Source organism: Bolinopsis microptera, chromosome 1, assembly GCF_026151205.1.
Source record: "Bolinopsis microptera isolate Bmic1 chromosome 1, MBARI_Bmic_1.0, whole genome shotgun sequence".
NCBI lineage: Eukaryota > Metazoa > Ctenophora > Tentaculata > Lobata > Bolinopsidae > Bolinopsis > Bolinopsis microptera.
The window spans coordinates 11,490,207-11,514,031 of record NC_087072.1 but is presented as its reverse complement, the minus strand read 5'-3'; the positions used below and the strand labels follow the sequence as shown (position 1 = coordinate 11,514,031).

The 23,825-nt window shown below is 38.1% G+C and overlaps 1 protein-coding gene across 1 annotated transcript; it reads right to left on the bottom strand.

Annotated features, from left to right (window-relative positions):
* Positions 1–136: 136 nt before the first annotated feature.
* On the bottom strand, positions 137–21,913 carry LOC134825828 (receptor-type tyrosine-protein phosphatase N2-like). Its single transcript, XM_063838026.1, has 18 exons — positions 21,818–21,913; positions 20,828–20,881; positions 20,435–20,497; positions 18,287–18,391; positions 17,636–17,672; positions 9,611–9,703; positions 8,075–8,142; positions 7,140–7,204; positions 5,849–5,997; positions 5,318–5,390; positions 4,221–4,439; positions 3,994–4,087; positions 2,426–2,490; positions 2,170–2,307; positions 1,895–2,026; positions 1,525–1,678; positions 1,225–1,361; positions 137–1,109 (listed from the first exon to the last, which is right to left on the bottom strand). Exons 1-18 carry the CDS (start codon positions 21,891–21,893, stop codon positions 1,005–1,007), a joined length of 1,827 nt encoding a protein of 608 aa, XP_063694096.1. The 5' UTR covers positions 21,894–21,913; the 3' UTR covers positions 137–1,004.
* Between the last annotated feature and the right edge of the window lie 1,912 nt (positions 21,914–23,825).

Here is a 23,825-nt window from a genome sequence, read left to right as displayed (position 1 = left end):
AATTTCAAAATTAATCAATAATCCCTAATATGACATGTGGCTGCTCAACTCACTTAACTTTTAGTTTAAAACTCACTAATTTACCACATCTTGACTCTGTTAGAATGAGCGTATATGAAATATATACTCGAAAACTAATATAGCAGAGTAGGGGTACGGCGATTGAATGTCTTTGTTTTAAAACATGCGTACATGATAACAAACAGATTATTTTTTGAGAAATAAAATACGGTTTTCTGGCGACAACGAAGAAGAAAGCGAAAGAAATTCCAACATATTTTGAGTTAAAAGACAAGCAAGCTAAAGCAAATAAATAAGCTGGCACAGCGACGCAAATTTAAGGGTTATTGAGTACTCAATCTTCTAGATACATTTTGTTCCAGCGGGATCATTAAATTTTCCAAAATCTTAAACTAGCATACACTTTAAAACTATGTTAAGCATGCAATCTCTAGTCGTGGAAATGGTAATATTTAAGCTGTGAAAATTTTAAAATTTCCAGACCAGCTAGAAAATAAAAACCTACAGAATGTGTTAGCTGATAATTTATAGCTTGAAAGCTGAAGACAAACACTCAAATATTATCACGTTAAATTAAATTGAAATTTGAAGCATAAACTTTAAAACTGTTATCCAAAATGACACTTATGTTATGAAATTTAAATGTTAAAACAAATTTTAGATTTTAAATTTTGATTCGTGATTGTGAGATAAAGGCAGTGCAACGGCATCACTGCAACAGTGCAAAGATGCTGTTGCAAAGCAATAAAGCCACAATGCACAGCACAAAATACATTTAAACACATACGTCCGACCAGTCTCTTAAACCATCTCTGATTATTTTTAAAACCACGTCAGTAACAATGGTAAACTGGTCTAACATATGTGCGGGAGCTTGGTGGTAGAAGCTCTTATAAAATTGCAGCATTGTTGGTTCTTGCTGCAATTTGAGTCCATGGAAGGGAATAGCCAGCGCCCATGTTGTGGCTAGTTCTCCATCTTTATTAATCCATGGTGGGAGTAACCTGGCCGGTCCTAGGACTGGGCAGTTCTCCGAGAATGTTGTGAATCTCCTCTACAACAGCTGATAGAGCAAACGCGTACTGTTCCTGAGATATAACGGAAATTGAGTGAACCAATCAAAGAAAATGAGGAAATGCTCAGCACATTTATCTAGTGAAATATTTGTAAGATACTGGTCGGGGGGTTGTGAGTAAAACAAACCTTGGTTACAACCATTCCAGCTCTCTGATCTCGGAGGTGCTCCACTGCAGCTTCCATATCTATCTCCTTTACTCCTTTACATATACGATTCAGAGTCATATCTAGGAGGGTGAAGGTTCCTGTTCGACCCAACCCATCTGAGAGAGACGGTATTATAGCACTAGTGTATAAGTTTACCTGCTAGAGGTGAAGCAATCTTCATCATTGTACCTGATAATCTTAAATCTGTCACAATTATACCATCTTATCGACAATTGTTTAATCTATAGCACACAATACAGTAGAAATATTCCAACTCACCGTTACAGTGGACAAGGAGAGGAGCGCTGGGACCCCGGTAACCTTTGTGAACCTTTCTACGGAAGTCGAGTATACTCTGAGTAGAGCGAGGTATACTGGAGGCCATGGGCCAGGCTACGTAGTGGAACTGAGTTACTGTCCTAGTCTCGTAGGTCTGGGAGAGGTTAGGAGGGTTGTTAAAACAGTTTATTATTTAAAGGTTTACTAAGTGAGTTTCAGGAGACAATATATCTGGATACTGGTGGGATGGTGAACCACATGTTTTCACACAGTGATTTTGTCTGAGTTTTGATTGATTGATGATATAAGTGATAAGCTGTTTAGCTGATGGGTACCCCGTACCACAGAGATAATCAAAACTTCAGTTCACCTGCAGGTTCTTGAGATAGAAGCTGCGGACAATGTAGTCAGGATAGTCAGGATGGTTGGCATGTTCACTGACTAGATGTAACTGGTAGTGATAATATACTCCATTTCCATCCGTCCCCCAGTACTGGTAACACTGAAATAGATTTACATGTAAGTTAGAAACACATTACAATTTACATACATATACACATTACAGGTACATATAGTCATGTGGTTCAGGTTTAAAATAGGAAACATGTTGCGATTGTCTATGATAAAAACATGCACTTGACTTACATCAATTCCATCGTTAAGAGAGAGCATGATAATCTCCGAGACACCTTGCTCCCAAACCATTTGCCAGAAGTCGCCCGCGCAATTTTGAAGCGGTCCTTGACTTGCTATGTAGGCGGGGTTCTTTGGGCTCTCTGTGTACTACGAGTGTATTTCAGTCAATTAAAGTTGAGATATCAGATAAGTATCATACTCTAATCAAGTTAATTATTTAAACTTATCAGCAAGTGAAATGTACTATTTAGAATCAAAAACTTACAATATAGCTGGCATTAATGTAGTCTGAAGCGTGCTGGTTCGACAACTTCACTCGGTTGTGGTCATCTGAAAAAGTTTATTTTAGAGATCATAATTCTTGTGTAGACAGAGCTCAAATCTCAGTGGGGGGGGGGGGGGGACAGACTTTTTATCGGGCATGCCCCGGTACGTTGTACACAACCGAACAATTTTTGATGACAACGTGAAAATAAAATTCTAGTTTTTCTTCATATAAATGTCAGCGCGCGTTCCATACAAAAGACCAAAATAATAGGTCTCTCACAGATGTTGCAACATGACTTACATTCAAACACACCATCGGTGATTCAAAATATGGCTTGAGTGTGGATCTCATTGTACTGCCGACAATGCATAAGCAATTTTTCTTTTCTAAATGAATTATTTCAATCATCGGCCATTGTGAAAATAAAAAATAAAACGTATTCAGTATTGCAGACTGCAGAAAATAAGGCTTAACCTTTTGAAAAATGTTGGCGTGCCAAATTATACGATTTATTTGTACCTTCTCAAACAATTGTGTACAACGAATTTTTTAATAGAGCAAATGTATTCTATTAAGTTGTTCTTTGTACTATAATATTATGTCATCAAAATATTGCACCTTCGCGATGCAGGATACTGCAGGTAAGGACCAAACCAAACAAGAAAGAATTCTTTTAAATACAAGATAACATTAATATTCATATACAGGGGGGGGGGACAAAGTCAGTGCACATAACAGGGTGTTATAACAGAGCCATGCTTTATAGTTTAACAACTGTAACAACTAACAGTGTACCTACTCATTCGAAGATTCCGTCGCTTAAATTCAAATATTTTATTTTTGAGAACCACACCCGGGCTAACAACAACACCCAATCAAAGTTGAATCGTTTATAGTTTCTACTCGTTTTTGTGAAGTATAGTGTGTAGAAACTTCATTTTAACATATTGGTAAAGTTCATTAGTTGTGGAATATGAAAAGATTACTCAAAACGGATTCAAAATGACGAAGTTATCAAGCAATTTGTTTTTCTCGTTACAAAAATTGATTGGGTAATCATTTCATTACGACATCGTAATTGGGCTCTCTGTACGATTCCCAAAGTGCAGATCTAATGTCAACCCAATCACTTGATACCGCGTAATGACTAACCTCTTTATGCTCGATATCTCGGTCATCTGTGTAGCCAGAGCTCAATTTTTCAGGACAAGTGTATCTTAGAAGGCCAAACACATTACAATTTGACTCGATCCAATAATTCTAAAAACCGCGAAAATGAACGATCATTCGGAGGAAATGAACATCGTTATAATTTGATTTGATATATTCCTCGAATGAGTGACAATAACAAGTCATACCAGAAAGAATTATTTCAATAGGGCACTCAGTGAGAAATAAGCCACAAGTATGTGAAGTGACTTTTGGCCCCCATTTCATAATAACATAAACAAATGTACATTTTGAGTACATCATGACGTGCGCTTTGACGTGCGTTCATTGTTTTCAGTACATTTGCTATAAAAACGCAAATTTCGTATTTTTCAAGAGATTAAATAACTACTCACAAGGCATAACAGTCGAGAAGCGATTTTTAGCAACGTTCTCCGCTCTTATACCAACATCACTGAGCTGAAGTTCAGGCTCATACACACACAGCCTCTGAAATAGGTTTGATTTAACTATTGATGTGTGAAATATTATGACGTGAGACAACACTGGGGGCGGGGAAAAAAGCAGTTGACAAGGTTAAAACACTTTTGAGTAACCCCGATACATTCTAAACAAAACAAACCTCCCACTCGGTACCAATCTTGTCGGTGTCTGACAAGTATTGCTCCATGTAACTAAGAGCTAGGTGGGCGCTCTGTATATCCATCTTTTGTCCAATATACTCGGGAGAACCCTTCTCCTCGGTGCTCCATTGTTTACTGGAGGACACTTGGTGCTGGGTCAGGTTGGGAGGGCGGTGGTGGGTACTTGTTTGTTCTTGTATCCGGGAACGTACCAGGTTCTGAGAAGTAGTTAGGTGTTAAGTTATAATGGTATTTCTATTCTTATACATTCTTATACTATTGTTATAGGGCACAATGACTGAATTACTCGATCCCAGCTCCCGACTTTTGCACCCGCTCCAGAATTCTCGGTATATTAGTAGCTCCGTATACGGTATAAGGTATAATCACATCGCAATTCCGACACATTCCCCCATTTCACTCTGAAGGGACCTAATTTCCGAGATCTACGTCACACAGAGCGAGATATGATATTATGAATGCTCACTTATTCGGGACTCATCACTAGATTGAGTAGCACAGTATAAAATTAATGAGAGGCTATCTCTCTCTCTCTCTCTCTCTCTCTCTCTCTCTCTCTCTCTCTCTCTCTCTCTCTCTCTCTCTCTCTCTCTCTCTCTCTCTCTCTCTCTCTCTCTCAACAATAGGGTCAACTGTTTACTGACACTACACGTTATGACATTCATAATTACATTCATAATTACGCATTCTGAAATGACTTCGCTAAAATATAACTACGATTTAAGTAAGATCTCACCCTTATTATTTACTAACAGCAAGTTTGTGAGTAATCAGAATTCATACAAAATTCATGTATAAAATTTGTTTATTTAGGAACTGGAAAATACCTTTGATCGTATTGTATCTTTAGGAAAACAATGTTAACCATATTCATATGGTGAAGATGTCATAAATTTTAATTATTCAGTAAAGTAATTCAATTTCTGCAACCAAATAAGTTAGGATAGCCATTATATGGCAACCAATCACTGAATACGTGAGTACAAATCGGAGAATACGAACGGCTATTAGTTGAATATACAATATTTTATTTATTGCTTAACAAACAAAATATCATAATCTCCAAATTACAAACCTCGTAGTCATAATACAATTCGGAGTTAGATCCATTGTCACTTTCATTATTAAGCTTCGAGTGTCCAGTTTGTCTGTAAGTGGGGGTAAAGATTAAGCTGACTAAATTACTGTACATTTAAGCAAACGTGAAATATCACGACGCAAATTATGAGAGTAATTCACTTATTTAGTGTTTTGTAAAACAGAGCAATATTTGTCAAATATTCCTCTGTTCTACAAAATGCTAAAATATTACATTTGAAGCGTGTTCTTCTAATGCAAGATCATAATTTAAAGTGTCACCTGCCACAGCTGGGTGTGGCGTATTGAAATACAACAATAGAATAGGGGGGGGGGGGGGGGGGGGGTGGGGGCCGGGGGGGGGGGGGGAGGGGCACAGACTAAATAAAGCAATATATGCAGGTAGGGCGGGTAGGCATAACATTTTATCTCAAGATATTAAAAATCTTACCCACAAAGATACTGAATGGGAATTTGATTGTATTTTGTTGTATTTTATTGCGGTATGACACTTAAAAACTTGACATACCTTTTCTGAACCAGATAAACAAGAAATAGAGATACAAGGAGGAGGAGCAGAATGGCCCCAAACACCCAGATCATAACGTCAGACAGAGTCATCTTCTCTGGTACAAGTGTGGTAGTAACTGTATCTTCCGCTGCTAACAGGCTCGCATTCTGTGGAAAGAAACAGTTTTAGTTTCTTATTCTTTCTAAAGTTAGTAGTGGGAAAGTGTCTTAATTAGGTCATGTTGCTGAACATCTGGTGCCAAAGACAAACCCGAGTGAAACTAGCAACAATTTAAAATCCATCCAATCTATGATGTGGCGATATTGAATAATCTGATAGAATTCGAGCCAAATTTAGGATAAATGTCTTCTGACAGTGAACAGTTACACTTTTGAGAACAAATGTGGGCATCGTGTGCAATTTTCTTCAACTTTGTACATATTTGGACTGACTATTTCAATTCCTGTTATACAATATACATGTTATAATCATGATAAATATAATATTAATAATGAACTGAAATAATTTACCTGAACGATTAGAGAACACAATATGCACTGTCTGATTAGAATCATTTGGAAATTCAAAGATGAACGGTATGCACAAACTAAGCAGTAAATCTTGGGACGAGATTGAGATGATGCGCTTTCCAACTGGGCCCACGGCCCGGATATAACTTGTGCCCCACTTCACATCAATTTCATCGTAAATTCTCTAAATAATGGGGCGCAAATGACTAATTTGTCAGGAGCGTTTATACCATATTTTAGATAATCACTTTTAGAAGAATTACACTCCGAGGAATGGCGGAGCTCAACAAGGTTACATTAAGCATTTCCGGATCAGAAGATCTGTACCTTAGAAGTAGTATAATAACTTTATAAGAAAACGGTGCGTCGATCTAAACGCAGGTATGAAGCCTCTTATCTACTTATGGTTGGACAATATGCATCTCGTTAGTTCGAGCAGTTCGGTCTTAGCTATGAAATATTAACAAGGTGTATGCACTAGAGTACAACTATAATTTTACAATTTGACACTTCAGATAAGAATGGGAACGGATATTTAAAGGAACGTAGTCCTGCATATTATAATATTATGTATTATGCAGAGTGCTGAGTGATGTTGACATACTTTCCATTCGATCCGAGGCCGATTAGACGAGTAGGGCCAGGGTACCAATGACTGGTTTTGGCTTTTTATATTATGCCCAAATTTGTACAATGGTTAATTATTCATAATTAAATAATGATTTAAAATAAATGATGAATAGACGATTACAGAATGATTACTAGAAAGAAATACCAACCTTGTTTGATGTTCCAACAGAGTCAACTTTTATCGGGGTTATCTTATCAATGTTACTCTCTAATGCTGCGAAATTAAAGGATTGAAAGAGTCACAGGGGATGGGATGGGATGGGATGGAATGGGATGGGATGGGATGGGATGGGATGGGATGGGATGGGATGGGATGGGATGGGATGGGATGGGATGGGATGGGATGGGATGGTACGAGTTTTGATCATTCCGTTATCTCAATTATTCTATATTATGAGGTTGTATTGTTGTTTCCTGTAGTAGTTTTTAGAGTGGATTTAACTGTCAGCATGGCGCCCACAATCGGAGTTAAATATCCTGTAATTGTTACACGATAGGTAGAGTAAATAACCAAGCGTTAAGATCTTCGTACGAAGTTGGCAGGAAATTACAGGTCGTTGTGTAAATAGAAGTCTGTGGTCGATTACATACATCTAACCTCTATAGTCTCAACAAAGTTAAATTATCTATTTGTCGTTAGAGCGGTTTAACTCCTCAGTAGGTAGAGCGAGGATCTGTTAATTGAGCTTAAAACAATGAATACTCAAAGTTGATAGATTCCTACAAATATAGGTGATTATGTCATACGCTCAATCTTAATTTTATGCGCATGAAAATTAGACGATAGTTAAATTATAGACAGTGGTTAACTAGACATTGCCTGGAGTGTGTAAAGTTGGATACGTCGGGCGATTGGCGATCCGTAAAATCAGTTGGAGTAAATTATTGGCTACTTATGTCTCCTGCAGTTGCAAAGTGAATACTTTGCTGTTATTTCCAGAATATCTGACCACTATTCACTGAATAGTGGTCAGATATTCTGCGAACATTACGAAATAACAGCGATAGAGGCGGAAGTTGTTGAAGATTTTATTGTTGGGAAAGAAAAAGGAAAAGTAAATGATATGCTTTAAATGATGATTACCTAGATTAGTAGAAACGAGAACAGGATTTAGTCCAACTACAGCACAGGTAAGGTGTTCGAGTGTTTCCCTGAAAATAATTACGTAGATCAAAGCTTCAATAAACATTTCAACTCGTATCTAGTTAGGAGAAGTAGCATCCAGTGACAGAAAACCTCCAAATTAAATAAACGGAGACTGACATTCTCACATGAACGAGCTTTATATGGAGCACATTTTCTTTCGGACATCTTCATAAAGATGTCTAAGTAAGGTAAATCTTCAATTAGATTTGTGCAAGTGTTGTTACGCTGAAGTGGAACGGTTCCAAATATTTTTAAAAAGCTTGCTGCCGGACTTGGGCGAATGATTTGAACGGTAAGAATTATTTCGTGCTAATCAGGATTGAGAATCATCTATGTTCGATTATTTTATAAAACTTCACCAGCCTTAGTTTTCGTGTTATTTTTCGAGTTTGACTACAGTCTTTACCTTTCCTAAAAATTGACATTTAACCAATTTGTTCTTTTTCGCAGCTCTCGTATTTTATCACATTTTTTGACAATTTTCAAACATCCATTTGACAACTGGTGTTCAATTATGTTTGTTTTTTGAATTTTTTGGACGTTTAGAATTTAGTTTGACTATGAGGTTGGAACTTGAATGTCTCGATTCTAATCAGAAAGAATCAGATAATTCATAACATGAAATGTAATAACACTAAAAGGCTGCACTCGCCATACGAACTGATCTACAAACAAATATATAATTTAATATACATGGTATATAGCGTGTCTTGATTTATATTGGGTGGAATGGGCAGCCTCTATCATGACGGTAGCACTGCGTCAAAGGTCAATTTGTCACCATCTCACCAGCTTAGAAACGTTGCAAGATATTATTAGTGCAGATTATTAACGGTGCATACTGCATAGTGAATAGTGACGCACTCAGTGCCTTATTGTCCTCACAGACCTGACCTATCTTAATAGCTTTGGTATATTTCTCCTAGATTAATAACACAGCTTGCAGAATGTAGATGTTATGGTACATCAATAAACCATATTGCTTTACGTTTCACAAGCTGCGAGAAAACATTATTCTTTCCTATGAGACTAGTAGATAATTGGCCAATGATTTGACCTATCCGAGTCATGTGACAATGAGTCGTTCTACTGTTCCCTTATGTCTGGGATATCAATGTGCAGATTGATATTTGGTATTACAACTATTACATACCATGAGGACCGGAACACGTCCTCTAGTTCGACAAACCCTAAGGTTGGACTCTGTCGAATTAGAGTACGCTACCAGTACCTGAACTCTAGTTCGACTACTACTAGAGTCGAGTGGTCTTCTAGATTAGCCAACCAGTATTTAAACTACGTCACTAATTAATTAGCGAACATTATAATAACACTGAATTAACTTTAGAATTAGACACAGTTGAAATCTTCGAATAAAATATCATCTTTTCATAACCTCCTCAGATTATTTGTTATATAGTAGTGTTGAAATTATTAAAACAATTAATTAAATTATAATAACGAGTAACTTACTGGCAGTTCTTGATAGAGTTTTCAGGCCAGCTGAAGAACTTAGTAATGTTCACAGCAAGATGGTGCAACTGTTCCTTGTCTAGTCTGGACTGCCTGCGGAGGTCAGGGTTTGTTGATTGGGCCACAATTTAAGTGTTACATTGTAACAGTAATTACAACATCTCATGAGATGGTGTGAGCGGAGTAACGGAATATGTGGGATAAACATACGTTTTAAGACGCCCCTCCCACTTTTACCATTGCTACAAAACGGTTGGTGTGGCTCTCAAGGTGGTCATTTGAGGGGGAAATTAATTGGAAGTGGACAATACCAGGCCAAGTGCAAGGTGAAATTGTTGTGATTATTCATCAGATAGATTACATGAATGTGCTCTCAAAGGAGTATAAGTGAAAGGAAATCGATTTCGTATGCGATTTGTGACAGAAAGAAGTTATCAGACATAGTAATTGGTTACTATTAATTTCGTGGGAGATGTGTGGCAAAGTGATTAGTGGAAATAAACTTGTAATTGCTTGCTTTTAATCTGGAAGGACACTTCTGTAGCCAGACGAGACCTGTCTCTGAGATTATGACATGGGAGTTGGATTAATGCCAATATGTGTGTTTTTATTGAGAGAATGTGCCTGCACACGAGGAGTAATGATCCATTCTAATAAAAGGATAATTTTCTGCTTCATTTAAATAAGTTTTCTTAAGATTATTCCAGTGTTTTGTATTGGATCACATTAGAGTTGAGTATTGGGTTCTTAACTATTGGGTTCTAATTTGTATTTATTGTTATCCCCGGTTTTCCAGCTGCAATGCGCTGGATGCATCATACCTCTACCATCTTTAGCAAAATAACCCTTTGACCTTGCAGCTCTGTAAATACAGCAGAGTGTATAAGAGGAGGGGCAGACTGCTCTTCTAGATTAGTGTGGTACAATCCCTGTTATATTACTGTTACCTACAATACTATCCGTCAAAAGGGATGGGGCGTGGTCCTTAATACATCCATACCATTATAAACTGTCTCATTAAGTTATTATAACTCCAGTTACCACAATCATAGAGAAGTGATCCAGGAGGGATCTGTACACTATAATATACACACGCACCTGTTACCATGACAACCATCACATTCAATACACACATATCTGTGAGAGGACCGCACCTAATGAGTAGGAGTGTGTAGTACTCGGTACACTGTACACAGACACTGTATTCAGTTTACACAGACACTGTATTCAGTTTACACAGACTCTGTATTCAGTTTACACAGACTCTGTACTCAGTGTGCACAGACTCTGTACTCAGTGTACACAGACACTGTATTCAGTGTGCACAGACTCTGTACTCAGTGTGCACAGACTCTGTACTCAGTGTGCACAGACTCTGTACTCAGTGTGCACAGACTCTGTACTCAGTGTGCACATACTCTGTACTCAGTGTGCACATACTCTGTACTCAGTGTGCACAGACTCTGTACTCAGTGTGCACAGACTCTGTACTCAGTGTACACATACTCTGTACACAGTGTACACATACTCTGTACTCAGTGTACACAGACTCTGTACTCAGTGTGCACATACTCTGTACTCAGTGTGCACAGACTCTGTACTCAGTGTGCACAGACTCTGTACTCAGTGTACACAGACTCTGTACTCAGTGTGCACAGACTCTGTACTCAGTGTACACAGACTCTGTACTCAGTGCAGAATGTGTACTATAAATGAAAATAATGAATATACATGTGTTAAAGATGCATTACAAATTGTTGCGACTAAATTGCTCTCAATCAAATGAAAATGTGGCTGAACTTTTCTTGATAGAGAGATACCACAAAAAAGAGGAAAGAATTATAAATTTCTACCTTACAACCACCATCTTATTTTAAAGAACCCAGATGATATCAGTACGTTATTTATATATGTATAAGCTTGTCATATAATATCTATTTAACTTTCAGAGCTCATCCTTTCTGACAATACTCTGAGATTATTAATCTTAAATTAACTATGATAACACTAGTCCTAATATGAGTAAAGAGTATTGTACTAAGTATAGAATGTGTACTGTGTAGTGAGTGTACTAAACTTTAGACGAGACAATGTTCTGAGATGACAACATAAGAACAGGTGTTCATTCTGTGTAGTTTACAGCGGGGACAGTTGAAGGAACAAATACATCTTGTGAGAGGGTCAATACTGGGATCTTGACATAGTTTATACGGGAAATATCTTCTATCACATGTTATAGTTAAATAAAGTGTCACATTCTAGAGGGTTGAGAGTGTAGAAGCAGACTATTCACGGATAGTTGTGATTGTTCTTCTTGATGATGTTTCTATCACATAAAGGTTCGATATTCTATGAGACCATTGCCATTACAAGAATGCAATATTTCAGATTGCTGTGAGTATCATGTAATAAACATGTAGGGTGTAATCAGTATTGCCCTTGTTAGTAAACAAGCGATTAGCATCTAATTATCATCTAATTAGCATCTCATTAGTATCTCATTAGTATCTCATTAGTATCTAATAACCAGATCTGGTACTCGGTCCCAGAATAGCCGCACCCTCACCAAGTCACCAGGAAAAAGAGAGCGGAACAGCATTTCCAGCTACTCGCAATAACACGGGGGATTGGGGGATCACATAGACCAATGTACACAGAGATTGTTTAACACAACACTGTGTACTCATGTGGTATCAGCTGTGTATTTTAGAAACAGCTTGGATCAACTTAGATGTGAACATAAGATTGTGAAATACAGTTAATTATAATAATTTGTTTATAATCGCTTTTATAGCGATTATAATTGATTCAAATAAAAGCGCTCATAACCGATTATAATTGCTGTAAATATTTTTAAAAGCGATTACCTTATTTTTTTAGCGCTTATAATCGCATTTTGGTCGTTTCTAATCGATTAAATCGTTTCGAAAGCGATTTTTCCAAGAATAAAGCGATTATAAGCGCTGGAAAAGCGGCCGCTCAGAAAAGCGCTTATAAGCGCCGTTTATAAGCGATAAATAAGCGATTATACGTTGACTGCAATTTAGCCTTTTTGAAAGCGCCTACAGATCGACTACGGAGCGCTTTTTTAAAAACCACTTATAAGCGATTTTTTATCGCCAATTGTCGCTCCTTGTCGCTTATTGTCGCTTTTTATTTTACCGCTTTTTCTATCTTTTCCACCGCTTTTTACCGTTTTTCCTATCAACATGGTTCTAAACGTGGTTGTACAAAAAAGCGCTTATAAGCGCTTTTTTTAATACCGGTTGGAACGGAATTGAAAAGCGCTTATAAGCGATTATAATCGCTTTTTTTATTCACCGTTTTTTACCGCTTACCCCATCAACATGATTCGGACCTTTACTGATAGTTGAAATTCGACATATGACGTCATCTAGTGTCATCTAGCGTCATCTAGCGTGAAATATCGCCAGATGATGATAGATGACGCTAGATGACGCTAGATGACGCTAGATGACGCCAATTAGCGATATTGTCGCTAATTGTACGGCACCTTTCGAATGTCTGACGCTTTCTGGCGCTATCTAGCGCTACATGACACTATATGACGCTGTATGACGCTGTATGACGCTAGCGTGATATGTTGCCGCGACATCTGACGCTATCTGACGCCATCTAGCGACATCTGACGACATCTGACGACATCTGACGCGACGACATCTGACGCAGGCGACATCAAGCGCTAGATAGCGGGATAAGTCAGTTTACGACAGTTCACGCTATCTAGCGCTATATAGCGCCAGATTACAGATAGCGCTATATAGCGTCAGATGTCGTTGCGACATATAGCGCTAGATAGCGCTAGATAGCGTTAGATAGCGCTGAATAGCGTTAGATAGCGCTAAATAGCGAAGAATTTCGGGTCGTGACAGTCCAGGCTATTTAGCGCTAGATGTCGCTATCTAGCGCTATATGTCGCTGCACGTCAGATGTCGTTGCGTCATATAGCGCTAGATAGCGTTAGATAGCGCTGTGTCAGATGTCGTTGCGTCATATAGCGCTAGATACCGTTAGATAGCGCTGTGTCAGATGTCGTCGCTACATATAGCACAAGATATCATATCCTATCACAGTAACAGTAACCCTAACCCTGTGTGTGTGTGTGTGTGTGTGTGTGTGTGTGTGTGTGTGTGTGTGTGTGTGTGTGTGTGTGTGTGTGTGTGTGTGTGTGTGTGTGTGTGTGTGTGTGTGTGTGTGTGTGTGTGTGTGTGTGTTTTACTGGGACCGTAAGCCCAGCCTGTTTTTTTCCTCCCAATCTTTTTTGTTATTTTTATGCGTCGAAGTCACCCAACTATTACACTCGATTTATTAAATATTCGGCTGAGTGGAACAAAATATTAAATATCACTTATAATTAAGGGGTCGTTTACATATTATATTTATAATTATATAAGGGGCCTGATGCCGCCGGCCGGGGTTTTCCAAATTATTACGCTTACTAGTGTGATTGTGACATAATACTAATAGCTTAATAGCTATGTATGGAATTGGAGGACTTCGCCGCTTCGACGCGCCGCGCGAATTGTCATTCTTGCTTCGCATCGAATCGAGCACCGAACTTGATGGGTTGACATCGTCAATCAATTATTATATCAACTCCAATATCCACTAAATTTTTGGACAGTTGTGAAAGCCCTATTAGTATTGGAAGGTTTTTACAAATTTTCAGAATGATCTCATTCAAGGAACCAAAAATATATCCGAATAATACGTCCAAAATCCTCGAATTTCGATAAATTACGCGAGTTTTAAACTAACTTTTGCTCCCAAAGCCACGCATCACCAATTTTGGCACCTATGCGAAACTCACTGATGATTCCAAAAACGTATAACAAAATTTATATTGTGAAAAGGCTTAAACTCTCCAAAAAAATGTAAACAAAAATTTTGAAAATCCGAGCAACTTTATTTTTATCGTGCACCTCCAACTGGAAAGACGAAAAGTATGATCACATCGTCAACATTTGCTAAACCATCAAATCATTAATTTTTTATCACGCGCCGCTTTTTCTCAAAATATTAGTCCAAGCCAAGAAGTACGAAGTAGCGCGCGTCGGGCTAGTCCATTAACAATGATCAAATCATTTACTTGTTCATAAAAAATTTAGCACATATTATATGTTACTAAATTGCAAATTATTCTGCTTGCCAAAAAATGGAAACACGATGTAGTCGTATTTATATTATACTTTTCATTTTCACATAGCCACGAGTCTACAGTTTACTGCTCGCTATTGCTCGAAGCTTTAAGCGTTAATGTGCCGCGCCGCGCATCCAATTACGCTTCTCGCTAGATCTGCGAAACGCGCTTCTGTGCTTCGCCGAGCTGCGATGAATTGACATCGTCAATTAAGGCTCAGGTTAAATAACTTTGATAGCTTTGGTGTGAGGGTTTGGATTCACATATGACATGATAGCCATGTGTCTACGTGTACTGCGTTGACTGTCGCAAACCGACATCCTTCATTAGCTAGCGCTAGTTTATCTAGCGCGGCGATATCTAGTGCTAGCTGTCGCCGCGATATCTAGGGCTAGATAGCGCTATCTAGCGTAAACTGTCACAAACTGACATTCTCCGCTAGATAGCGCTAGATAGCACTAGATAGCACTAGATAGCGCTGCGTCAGATATTGTTGCGACATATAGCGTTAGATAGCGCTAGACACCGCTAGATGTTGCAAAAAAAAGCGGACATTTTATGAAAATAGCGCTATCTGTCGCCTGGTGCAAGTGCAAGTGCCTAGCGTCATTTACTTTTAGCGTCATTTAACGTCATTTAGCGTCATTGAGCGTCATCTAGCGTCATACAGCGTCATATAGCGTCATGTAGCGCTAGATAGCGCCAGAAAGCGTCAGATAGCGACATTCGAAAGGTGCCGTGCAATTAGCGACAATGTCGCTAATTGGCGTCATCTTGCGTCATCTAGCGTTATCTATCATCATCTGGCGATATTTCACACTAGATGACGCTAGATGACGTCATATGTCGAATTTTAACTATCAGTAAAGGTCCGAATCATGTTGATGGGGTAAGCGGTAAAAACGGTGAATAAAAAAAGCGATTGTAATCGCTTATAAGCGCTTTTTAATTCCGTTCCAACTAGTATTAAAAAAACACAAACACACACACACACACACACACACACACACACACACACACACACACACACACACACACACACACACACACACACACACACACACACACACACACACACACACACACACATACACATAGGGTTACTGTTACTGTGATAGGATATGATATCTTGTGCTATATAATCAAGAGGCTTACATATGAACATATTGACATGGGTGTAGAGTTGAGCCTGTACGGAACCTAGTAGTTTCAGTTCCTTGTTTAACTTGCCGGACAGCAAGGACATTCACTACTTTAGCCCAGCGAGGCACATAGCTCACTCCACATAGCTCACTCCACATAGCTCACTCCACATAGCTCACTCCACATAGCTCACTCCACATAGCTCACTCCACATAGCTCACTCCACATAGCGACGACATATTCTGACGCAGCGCTATCTAACGCTATCTAGCGCTATATGACGCAACGACATCTGACGTGCAGCGACATATAACGCTAGATAGCGACATCTAGCGCTAAATAGTCTGGACTGTCATGACCCGAAATTCTTCGCTATTTAGCGCTATCTAACGCTATATAGCGCTATCTAACGCTATATGTCGCAACGACATCTGACGCTATATAGCGCTATCTGTAATCTGGCGCTATATAGCGCTAGATAGCGTGAACTGTCGTAAACTGACTTATCCCGCTATCTAGCGCTTGATGTCGCCTGCGTCAGATGTCGTCGCGTCAGATGTCGTCAGATATCGTCAGATGTCGCTAGATGGCGTCAGATAGCGTCAGATGTCGCGGCAACATATCACGCTAGATGACGCTAGATGTCGTCCCTAGAATTTTTATGAAAATAGTGCTATCTGTCGCCTGGCGTCAGTGCTGCGTGCCTAGCGTCATCTAGCGTCATCTAGCGTCATCTAGCGTCATCTAGCGTCATCTAGCGTCATCTAGCGTCATCTAGCGTCATCTAGCGTCATCTAGTGTCATACAGCGTCATGTAGCGCTAGATAGCGCCAGAAAGCGTCAGACATTCGAAAGATGCCGTGCAATTAGCGACAATGTCGCTAATTTGCGTCATCTAGCGTCATCTAGCGTCATCTATCATCATCTGGCGATATTTCTCGCTAGATGACGCTAGATGACACTAGATGACGTCATATGTCGAATTTCAACTATCAGTAAAGGTCCGAATCATGTTGATGGGGTAAGCGGTAAAAAACGGTGAATAAAAAAAGCGATTATAATCGCTTATAAGCGCTTTTCAATTCCGTTCCAACCGGTATTAAAAAAAGCGCTTATAAGCGCTTTTTTGTACAACCACGTTTAGAACCATGTTGATAGGAAAAACGGTAAAAAGCGGTGGAAAAGATAGAAAAAACGGTAAAAAGCGGTAAAATAAAAAGCGACAATAAGCGACAAGGAGCGACAATTGGCGATTAAAAATCGCTTATAAGTGGTTTTTTAAAAAAGCGCTCTGTAGTCGCTCTGTAGGCGCTTTCAAAAAGGCTAAATTGCAGTCAACGTATAATCGCTTATTTATCGCTTATAAACGGCGCTTACAAGCGCTTTTCTGAGCGGCCGCTTTTCCAGCGCTTATAATCGCTTTATTCTTGGAAAAATCGCTTTCGAAGCGATTTAATCGATTAGAAACGACCAAAAAGCGATTATAAGCGCTAAAAAATAAGGTAATCGCTTTTAAAAATATTTACAGCAATAATAATCGGTTATGAGCGCTTTTATTTGAAACAATTATAATCGCTATAAAAGCGATTATAAACAGCCTAAACCGATTATAATCGCTAAATAAGCGCTCAGTAGGCGACAATGAGCGCTCATAGTAAAATTTTATTTATGGAAACTTGCCATAAGTTAACAGTCGCCAGCATGTGAAGACTGCTACTTACTCTGAGTTAAGATGTAGATGTAGGTAGGTATCAGACACTGAAAATACACATGGTTAGTGACAAATACTCACTATATACACAATAATCAACCTGTAAATACACTCCAATAATTATATAATGATGGATTAGCTGTGACGTCACCACAGATTAGTGTCAGGACACTAGATACGACAGATAGAGATGGAGGGAAGAGAGAAGGAATCTGGAGACCATGACTAGCTACAGGACGATAGGAGGGTGTGTCTCCATTGCCTCCATTACTATTGCACAACACCATGCCCCAACCTTTACCGTATACGGTATAATTACCCTCTGGTCACTCTGCCACCAAATATCATGGCAATTTGCAGGAGGCTGTTGTATGTAGAGCAGTGCGGCATATCTGCACTGTGTTTGATCCATGGTCCCTGGGCTCTTCCACACTACCTTGTTTACAATGTTTAGGGCACATGTTGAGTGTTTCTTCTTGGATTATGTACTACAAGGAATGAAAGGAATGAAAGGAGTGTGGCCAGGATAGAAAAGTGAAGTGTAGAAGTGGGAACGCCCTGACATTCCTAACAGAACTCTGAACAATAAAAGCAGTATAACACTAACAGTGTTTACCAGAAGTGTAACACCAGTTAAAAAGAGCTAACAAAAAGAGCTAACCTTGTTCTTCGGCCTCTTTGGTGACCTCTTGAGGGTGTTGTTTACCCTTGCCGCCCTGGTGGTGAGATTTTGGGGCTCGTCTTACACGTTGCAGCAAATCAATTCCTGTTTTAAGAAATTATATTATCAAAACTCAGACAGAATTATAAAATGTTTTGTAAAATAAATCACATTTAGTTTATAAATTTTGCATCAATTGCGAATAGGGCTAAACTTAAGGATTGGATTTTACCCCTCTGCACCTAGGTACTTGCAAAAATGAGCTAAATCTACGAATTACTAAGCCTGAAATTTAACATCTCAAGCTATTTGACCTAAAGAGTAGCTAATTTCAGTAGCTATTTAGTGACACACAGATAAGTTCATTTTAGTAACTATTTAGTGACACACAGAGAAGTCCATTTCATTAGCTATTTAGTGACACACGGATGTCGGATAAGTTCATTTCATTAGCTATTTAGTGACACACGGATGTCGGATAAGTTCATTTCAGTAGATATTTAGTGACACACAAAGAAGTCCATTTTAGTAGCTATTTAGTGACACACAGAGAAGTTCATTTCATTAGCTATTTAGTGACACACAGAGAAGTTCATTTCATTAGCTATTTAGTGACACACGGATGTCGGATAAGTTCATTTCATTAGCTATTTAGTGACACACGGATGTCGGATAAGTTCATTTCAGTAGATATTTAGTGACACACAGAGAAGTCCATTTTAGTAGCTATTTAGTGACACACAGAGAAGTTCATTTCATTAGCTATTTAGTGACACACAGAGAAGTTCATTTCATTAGCTATTTAGTGACACACAGAGAAGTTCATTTCATTAGCTATTTATTGACACACGGATGTCGGATAAGTTCATTTCATTAGCTATTTAGTGACACACAGAGAAGTTCATTTCATTAGCTATTTAGTGACACACTGATGTCGGATAAGTTCATTTCAGTAGCTATTTAGTGACACACGGATGTCGGATAAGTTCATTTCAGTAGCTATTAAGATAGATTTCACTACATATCCTCTTAATCCCCACATATAACCTCAGGTTCCCTCATTATGTATGCTAATATATGGTAATAAACGCTAATTATATACGCTAATATACCCTACCACCGCTTCTAATCCTCTTACTACTGTACACATAAAACCATTACAGGACAGGAAGCTAGTAATTATCCTGGGCGTGGGCCAAATTACCAGTGCTAATAGTCTTACTATGTGAGCTGCTGTCAGTAGGAGGTGGTCCTCGTTATAAGTAGTGGCTTTACAGAGGCCATCAAACAAATCACGCGTATTAAGTGAGGTGAATAAGTGAGGTGACTGTTGTGAGGTTGTGTAGTTAGAGAGGTGGTATTAGTAGTGGGACTGTAAAGGTGGTACACGTGGCCGTGTCGCACTTACTTATTATCATAATTTATAATAACAAATATTTAATAACCTAACATTATGATTATTCAATAGACCAAAATTTGAATAAGCGGATTCCCTAAGATTTGTTTTAAGATAACTTCACCTATATATGTTGCTTGGTAATGAGAATACTAAGTAGTAATGAACAATTATGAGGCGTTTGACAACATTACAAGTGCTTACAGATACCTTACTAAGTGAGGGTACTGTGAATACTGTTAACTACTATATATTCAATTGTTCTTATACAGAAACATTGGGTATTAGATAATACAATAAAGCACAATGGCATTCCTATCTTTAAGGAGGTGGAAGAGTAATAACACAGTCCTTTGTATAGACAAACAGATTGTACACAATACAAACAGATAGTACACAATACACCTGTTATACACATTACACATGTATTGTGTACATTCTGTTCCTTTAACTACTGTGGAAGTGTGTAACTAAGGAAGTAACTAAGGAAGTACAACTCATCAGGCTCCTAATGCGTAATCTGTGGTTGAGCAGGTACCCGTTATACAAAAATAGGTTTTGAATTCGGCTTTTCGGGTAGTGGCCTTTTCTACCAATTTATCGGATGTGAATTTCTACGAGTTTGCAACAAAAAGAGCATAGTCAAATGCGGTTGCAGACCAATTTTTATTCTGAGCATGACTTGGATCTGAGTCTCGAAAATAATTAATAATAAACATTGTATGTTCAAAAAGCTTTTCGTGAGATCTTACCATTTTTATAGAGACAGATGCCCTGGGGGCAGGGAGATCCACATGACTTAGTCGAAAAGCTATCTGAAAAGGTAGCTCCGATTAGTCTTTTAAAGTGGGAGCTAACATAAAATCATAGCATCAAAACTCAGTATTGTTATTATATATAATAAATACAAATTATTAAAAGTTCCATCGTTGACAGTAAAACAACAAGACAAACAACTGCAACCAAACAATTAGGAAATAAACTACATTTTGAATCATGCTGAGCTTTCACTTTATATCAAATCGTCTTGGACGATATGCATTATGCAAGCAGATAATATGATTAAGAAATACATGCCATAGAACATCATTATAATCATTAATAATGATACATATTTTTTGTTGAAAAGGACAAGAAGTACTTACTTTCGAAAATGCATATCTCGTTTCCTGCACAGAGATAACTTAGTTCCAAACAATCTGAAAAGTGTAAGAATGAAATATCTTCAGAAAATGTTCAATATAATTTATCATCGGAAGTCAGAGTATTTTTATTAAAAATAATGAGATGTTTTTGTAAACCGTTTTCTCATAATTTCTCCCAAAAAATGGAGAACAACTACCTTACTCGGGATTATTATGACCGGGATAAAGTGGCGGGTTTAGGGTAATTTCGCCATATTTTTCCCGAACCACATTTTCACCGGTCGTTAATAAACCCGCCGACTCAGCTTTTAGGCTTCCCAAGGGGTATGGGTGCTCATATTTTAATCGTTGTCGTATATTCACTAAAGAAGACTATTGGGACACTTGTTGTAGGTTTTTCGACTTCATTTGGCTAAAATTGCAAAAAATTCACCTTTTTACCCAATTCTTGTTATATAATCCTTATTGTCAAAGTTGATTTAAATAGGCCAATTTTTAATTTCTTAGGTATTGACTATCTCTACATAATGAAATAGGACTCAAAGTAAAAGTAACAGTTAAATTAAAACTTGAATTAATTAAAACTGTCAATTACATGAATCAGTTTCATCAGTCATTTATTCATAATTCTAAACAATGTGAACGATGCATTCTTTCGAAGATTTTCTACAAATTGAGTCATAATGGTTATTTGATACACGTAAACATTTAATTATTGATAATTCGACTTGTTTCTCAAGTTTTAGCAATGCGAAAATTTCTAAACTTGCTTAGCTCTAATAAGAAAATTTACATCTGAGACAAAATTTTAGAATCTAAAATTGAAAGGTTGGACACCGGTAAAATGGCGACCGGGAAAATGTGGTGGGTTTTGAGCAATTTCACCATATTTTTCCCGAACCATATTTTTACCGGTCGTTAATAAACCCGTCGTAATAATCCCGAGTAAGGTAGTATAAATGGAATCCTAGCGAATTTAAAAGAACTTACTTTTAGGCAAAGAATGACTAAAACATATATTAACAACACATAGAGGAATCAATACACGTAGAATCATCCTAACCATGGACCATCCGCCATGGTTCCTACAAAGGATTATTGATGAATTTATATAAAAAATAATCTTATGTCAGTAAAAAACTGATTAAAATCGCACAAATAAACCGCAACTACCACCCAAATTTTGATCGAAAATTGATTATTCTGAATGTTGTTGCATAATAATGTGACCTAAAAAGTGATAATATGTTGCCTTCATAATTATCAGCCAGTTGTACTGTTGTAAAGAGGTGGGAATTGCTCAGACAGACTTATATGCTACCAGCAGATCCATAGCCCCGGGGGATGTCGACATATGAAACTAGTCTGTCTATACTATTCTGTAGTAATGTACTGTAATATCTGTTGGAATAGATCACATAGACAAGCAAGTTTCAGGTGACAAAGCAATCTATTTATAGACTCATTGCTGCTACTCATAAAACAATCAAAACTCTATTTTACCATGATATTTTCCTTTGCAAAAAAACAGGGTATATATCACATGTTAAGATGCACTGAAGATGTCCCAAAAAAGGAACCAAGTTGTCAGTGTTAGTAACTTAAGAATGGTTTAAAAACGTCATTTATTGTTTAGGGTATGACCTTCGGAGTCTGAGAAATTTTTTCAGATCTCAAGTATATTCGAGTAGACCCCGCTGTGCAGGGGGGCGCCGTCTTAGGGGGGCGCCAAATCGTTGTTTGAATGTGGGACAATTTCGAAAACTTAACTAAAGTACTAGCAAAACTGCGCGTTTTGCTCTAGATACACACTTTTTTAGAGATTTTACCGGCGTATTCTTTAAAATCACCTAATTTGTTCAATTTTAGGGAGGGGCACCAAAAGGGGAGGGGGCGCCAACAGGGGGGCGCTTTTTTCGGCAGGGGGGCGCCAACAGGCAACGTTACGCCACTGGTAGGGACTAGAGTGTGGCAACCTCATGATGCTTTCTAAACAAATTGTCTGATATCTTGATCATTTTTTATGCTATCGGCTTGTTCTTGGTACCAAAGTGAAGATCATGTGATGCTGAGCTTGGACCTCATATGCTTGAGAACCTCAAATGATTTGTGTAATGAGCAATTTATTTTGCGGTTATCATGTGCTGATAGAGTACTTGATTGGCTCTAACAGAGCTGGAGACTCATTGGTATGCAGCTGAATACCGGCATCAGCTAATGAGGTGATCCCACAAGCTGGGTGGATCACATGATTGTCAGGGTGCTCCTGGATAAGTTAGAGTCTTAAGATTGTGGGAGTCGATTCAGCTTCAGATTCCTAACACAATGCACTAATTTTAAACAACAAAATGTGCTCAGCAGCAGCAGCTCCATAAGCTCATTGAGCTATCCAAACAGTACCTATCTGGCAGAAAAATGAATGGGTCAAATGAACAAGTTCCTGTTTGCTATGGTATACATAGCTAACATCATAATATAAGCGAGAGGATTGTGTCAGAGATCAGCAGGCTAGGTAATGGTCGGTAATTTTCTTTTATTAAGTGGCCTTGATGTTATCAGATTCAGATTAGATCCTTCATCAGATATTAAGCAATATTCTCAAGGAATATTTTGTGCAAATGCGCAGGAAAAGGGGAATACAATGTGTATCAACTCATGTCCCCAGGTAAGGAATAAAAGCCTGTCTGAAATGTAACTGAGGGATCATAAATCATAATTGTAATCATATCATGATCATCGCCACTCCCTCTTTTTCACTATTGTCACCATAAAGTGAGAACGCTTTCAGCTAGAAACTTCAAAGTTTCTAGACACATTTGGTTTAATAATTGAAGTGCTTTCCCAAAATTTCAAGTTGGTTGTTCACAATTTAACCGAGTTTTTAATATCTTGCAGATACGTGATCCAGCACTTAATCAGTGGTATCTTCACTCAATCAATGCCCTGATTGTTTGGAGACTGCTTATAGCACAGAAAATGAAGCGCTATAACGCGTATT